The sequence below is a fragment of the Babylonia areolata genome, chromosome 14 (genome assembly GCF_041734735.1).
Source record: "Babylonia areolata isolate BAREFJ2019XMU chromosome 14, ASM4173473v1, whole genome shotgun sequence".
Lineage (NCBI taxonomy): Eukaryota > Metazoa > Mollusca > Gastropoda > Neogastropoda > Buccinidae > Babylonia > Babylonia areolata.
The window spans coordinates 4,602,872-4,607,871 of NC_134889.1; the positions used below are offsets into that span (position 1 = coordinate 4,602,872).

Genomic DNA, 5,000 nt, shown 5'->3' on the forward strand with positions numbered 1-5,000 from the left:
ACAATTCTTTCAAAAGAAATGACACTTTCTGTTCTTGATTTTTTTTTTTTAATAAGCAGCCGTGACAAAAGAACTTTCACTTTTGACTCTGTTATCCTAACGTAGATAGTGAGTTCAGGTAATAATAAATCAAAAACAAAAGAGTAAAAACTGAAGTACCTATAATAGTCTTGTAGTTAATAGAGTTTTTGTCGGCCATTTTGAATCGTTTTCATGGCAACCGGTGCATGAAGTGTGTAATACTTTTACATTTATTTGCGAATCTTGGGTGATACCTAACAATATCCACCCATAATGATAATCAGAATTTAACATAAACCATTTTTGGAAATAGCTGCAAATAGCTGCCCTGTCTGGCCTTAGTTTGATTACAGAAGGGACGGGCGCAATAGCCGAGTGGTTAAAGCGTTGGACTGTCAATCTGAGAGTCCCGGGGTTCGAATCACGGTAACGGCGCCTGGTGGGTAAAGGGTGGAAGATTTTTACGATCTCCCAGGTCAACATATGTGCAGACCTGCCAGTGCCTGAACCCCCTTCGTGTGTATATGCAAGCAGAAGATCAAATACGCACGTTAAAGATCCTGTAATCCATGTCAGCGTTCGGTGGGTTATGGAAACAAGAACATACCCAGCATGCACACCCCCGAAAACGGAGTATGGCTGCCTACATGGCGGGGTAAAAACGGTCATACACGTAAAAGCCCACTCGTGTGCATACGAGTTAACGTGGGAGTTGCAGCCCACGAACGCAGAAGAAGAAGAAGATTACAGAAGGGTGTGTGATAAAACCAGGCAGACAGACAGACAGACAGACAGACAGACCAGGAAGCAGACCTGAGAACGGAGGCCGACCATGTCAGATGACATCACGTTGCTGTAGGCCGAATTCCACGGGGCGTCGATGGTCACGTTCACACGGAAAGTGGCCACTGCATGCACGCACGCACACACACACACACACACACTGTATAGAGACACTATTCTGAACACTGGCGTGTGTGTGTGTGTGTGTGTGTGTGTGTGTGTGTGTGTGTGTGTATCTGTGTCTATGTGTGTCTGTGTATGTATTTGTGTGTGTCTGTGTCTGTGTGTATCTGTGTCTGTGTGTGTGTGTCTGTGTGTATCTGTGTCTGTGTGTGTGTGTGTCTGTGTGTGTCTGTGTCTGTGTGTATCTGTGTCTGTGTGTGTCTGTGTGTGTCTGTGTATGTGTTTGTGTGTGTCTGTGTGTGTCTGTGTCTGTGTGTATCTGTGTCTGTGTGTGTGTATCTGTGTGTGTCTGTGTCTGTGTGTGTCTGTGTCTGTGTGTATCTGTGTCTGTGTGTGTGTATCTGTGTCTGTGTGTATCTGTGTCTGTGTGTATCTGTGTCTGTGTGTGTGTGTGTATCTGTGCCTGTGTGCGTCTGTGTCTGTGTGTATCTGTGTCTGTGTGTGTGTGTATCTGGTGCCTGTGTGTGTCTGTGTCTGTGTGTATCTGTGTCTGTGTCTGTGTGTATCTGTGCCTGTGTGTATCTGTGTCTGTGTGTGTCTGTGTGTGTGTGTATCTGTGTCTGTGTGTGTGTGTGTGTGTGTGTGTGTGTGTGTGTGTTTGCGTGTGTGTGTGAAGCAGAGGGGGATGAAATGGAGAAGGCAGGAGAGGAAAAGAAAGAAGAGCAGAAAAAAAAGAAAGAAGAAGAAGGAAAAGAAAGATTGGAAGAAGAGAAGGAAGAAGGAAAAGAAAGATTGGAAGGAGAGAAGGAAGAAGAAGAAAAAGAAGAAGACACATGCACACATTCCCGCCCCCCTCCCCCCTCCCCCCACCCCCCCACACACTAAAACAACCACACAAAGAAGAAGAAGAGGAAGAAGAAGAAGAAGCAGGAGAAAGATTAGAAGGAGAGAAGGAAGAAGAAGAAAAAGAAAGATTGGAAGAAGAAGAAGAAGAAGAAAAAGAAAGACTGGAAGAAGAGGAAGGAAAAGAATGAGTGAAGAAGAAGAGGAAGAAGAAGAAGAAAGATTGGAAGAAGAGGAAGAAGAAGAAGGAAAAGAATGAGTGGAAGAAGAAGAAGAAGAAGAAGAAAGACTGGAAGAAGAGAAGGAAGAAGAAGAAGACACATGCACACATATCCCCCGCCCCCCTCTCCCACATACACACACAAAAACAAGCAAAGACATACGCACACATTCACACACACACACACACACACACACACACACACACACACACACACTAAAACAACCAAACAAAGAAGAAGAAGAAGGAAACAAAGAAGAAAGGAAGGGCAGTAACTCCTCACCGTAGACCGGATCCCGGCACTGGCGCCCGCTGCCAATGGCGCAGCACTTCCGGGAGTCCTCACAGTTGAAGTCCGTGGTGCACCCCTGGAGGGCGATCCCCATCTCTCCCTCCGCCAGGGGGCACTCCCCGGGCTTGGCTGCCACCACCATCACCACGGGCATCATGATGATGATGATGATGATGATGACGACGATAACGATAATGATGATGATGATCACAGTTTCAGTTTTAGTAGCTCACAATAACAATAATAATAATAATAACAACAATAACAATGATGATGATGACAACAACAACGATAACGATGATGATGGTGATGGTGATGATGATGATGATGACGACGATAATGATGATGATGATCACAATAATAATAATAACAACAACAACACTGATAATGATGGTGATGATGACGACGATAATGATAATGATGATGATGATCACAACAACAGCAACGATGATAATGATGGTGATGATGATGATGATCACAATAACAACAACAACAACGATAATGATGGTGATGATGACGACGATAATGATGGTGATGATGATGATGATCACAATAACAACAACAACAACGATAATGATGATGGTGGTGGTGGTGTTGCTGCTGCTGATGATGATGATGATGACAATAATAATAATACTAACAACAACAACGTTACTGATGATGGTGATGGTGATGATGACCATGATGAAAATAAAAATTAATAATTAAAGAGGAGGAGCAGCTGCAGCAGCAGAACAACAACAACAACAACAAGAGCATCAACAACAAGAACAACAACAACAAGCACAACAACAACAAGAACAACAACAACAACAAAAACATCATAAACAACAACAAGAATATCAACAACAACAACAAAAACATCAACAACAAGAACAACAACAACACGAACATCAAAACAAGAACATCAACAACAACAAGAACATCAACAAAAAGAACAACAATAACATGAACAACAAGAACAACAGGAACATGAACAACATGAACAACAACAAGAACATCAACAACAACAAGAACATCAACAAAAAGAACAACAATAACATGAACAACAAGAACAACAGGAACAGGAACAACATGAACAACATGAACAACAACAAGAACATCAACAACAAGAACATCAACAAGAACAACAACAACAACAAGAACATCAAGAACAACAACAAAAACAACAACAAGAACATCAACAACAAGAAAAACAAGAACATCAACAAGAACAACAAGTACATCAACAACAAGAACAACAACAAGAACAACAACATCAACAACAAGAACAACAACAACAACATCATCAACAACAACATCAACAACAAGAACAACAACCAGAACAACAACAAGAACATGAACAACAACAAAAACAACAAGAACATCAACAACAAGAACATCAAGAACAACAAGAACATCAACAACAAGAACAACAACATTAACAACATCAACAACAAGAACAACTACATCAACAACACCAACAACAAGAACAACAACCAGAACAAGAACAACAACAAGAACAACAACGAGCACAAGAACAAACCAACAACAACAACAACCAAACAATCAATAACAACAACAACAAAAATGAATGAATGAATGAACGAACGAATAAACGAACGAACGACATTTGTATTGTGCATTTCTCCGAGTTCATCTGGACTCAGTGCGCTGGAATCGCTGATACACACACACACACACACACACACACAGCCATGCTCGAAAATGACCAACAGCACTGAATAATACAACACAATACAATAAAACACAATACAACACAATACAATAATACACAATGCTGTATACTAATACGTATACTATGCATCAGAATGCGATAAAACGCAATACAATGGCTACAAAGCTAATTTCCCTTGCATTTTCCATGAGGACCTTAAAACTGATTAGATTGATTTGACTGACTGGTTGATTGATTGAGCGACTGATCACAACGCAATATAATCTTATACAGTGCAACACAACACAATAAAAATGAAATGCAAAGCAACAGATTACGACACACAATACATTATGATGCAATGAAATACAATACAATAGAATACAATACAATTCAATACAACACAATGCAATACACACACACACACACACACACACACACACACACAACCCCCCCCCCCCCCCCCCCCCCTCACCCAGGTCCTCGCAAGAGCCGCCCCCGTCCTCCGCAGCCTTGTAAGTACCGTCGTCGTTGGTGCACCTGCACTCGTCCAGGCCCACGGGGTGCAGGTGGTAGGTGCAGATGAACCGGTAGAGCCCGCCGTCCTGGGTGCACGTGGGGACCTCCAGCTTGTGGATGCCGGCGGCCGTGAGGAGCTGCAGCATGGAGGTCTTCAGCAGCGGGTGGCCCTCCTTGAACCCGTGCAGCACGCTCAGGATGTAGTTGGACAGCTCGCTGCGTTTCTGGCACTCTGTCAAGGTGGCTGGAGAGGGGGTCGGGTGGTGGTGGGCGAGGGGGGGTGGGGACAAAGAACCACACAAAAAAAACTAGACGTTAGCACAGTGCTCCACCATCTGTCAAGATGGCTATGGGGGAGTTGGGGGGGGGGGGAACAAAGAACAAAAAAAAACAAAAAAACTAGACGTTAGCAGCGCTCCACCATCTGTCAAGGTGGCTATGGGGGAGTTGGGGGGGGGGAACAAAGAACAAAGAACAACCAAAAAAAAACTAGACGTTAGCAGCGCTCCACCATCTGTCAAGGTGGCTATGCGGGGGCGGGG

At 43.4% G+C, this 5,000-nt stretch overlaps 1 protein-coding gene across 1 annotated transcript in view; it reads right to left on the reverse strand.

The window, feature by feature from the left end:
• LOC143289419 (uncharacterized) overlaps positions 1 to 5,000 on the reverse strand; it is a 200,720-nt gene that overhangs the window by 92,792 nt on the left and 102,928 nt on the right. The window contains exons 32-34 of the mRNA XM_076598381.1: positions 4,415 to 4,702; positions 2,274 to 2,411; positions 835 to 929 (exon numbers count right to left, since the gene is read on the reverse strand). Of these exons, the coding sequence (XP_076454496.1) occupies positions 835 to 929; positions 2,274 to 2,411; positions 4,415 to 4,702 (521 nt within the window). The remainder of the gene's footprint in view (positions 1 to 834; positions 930 to 2,273; positions 2,412 to 4,414; positions 4,703 to 5,000) is intronic.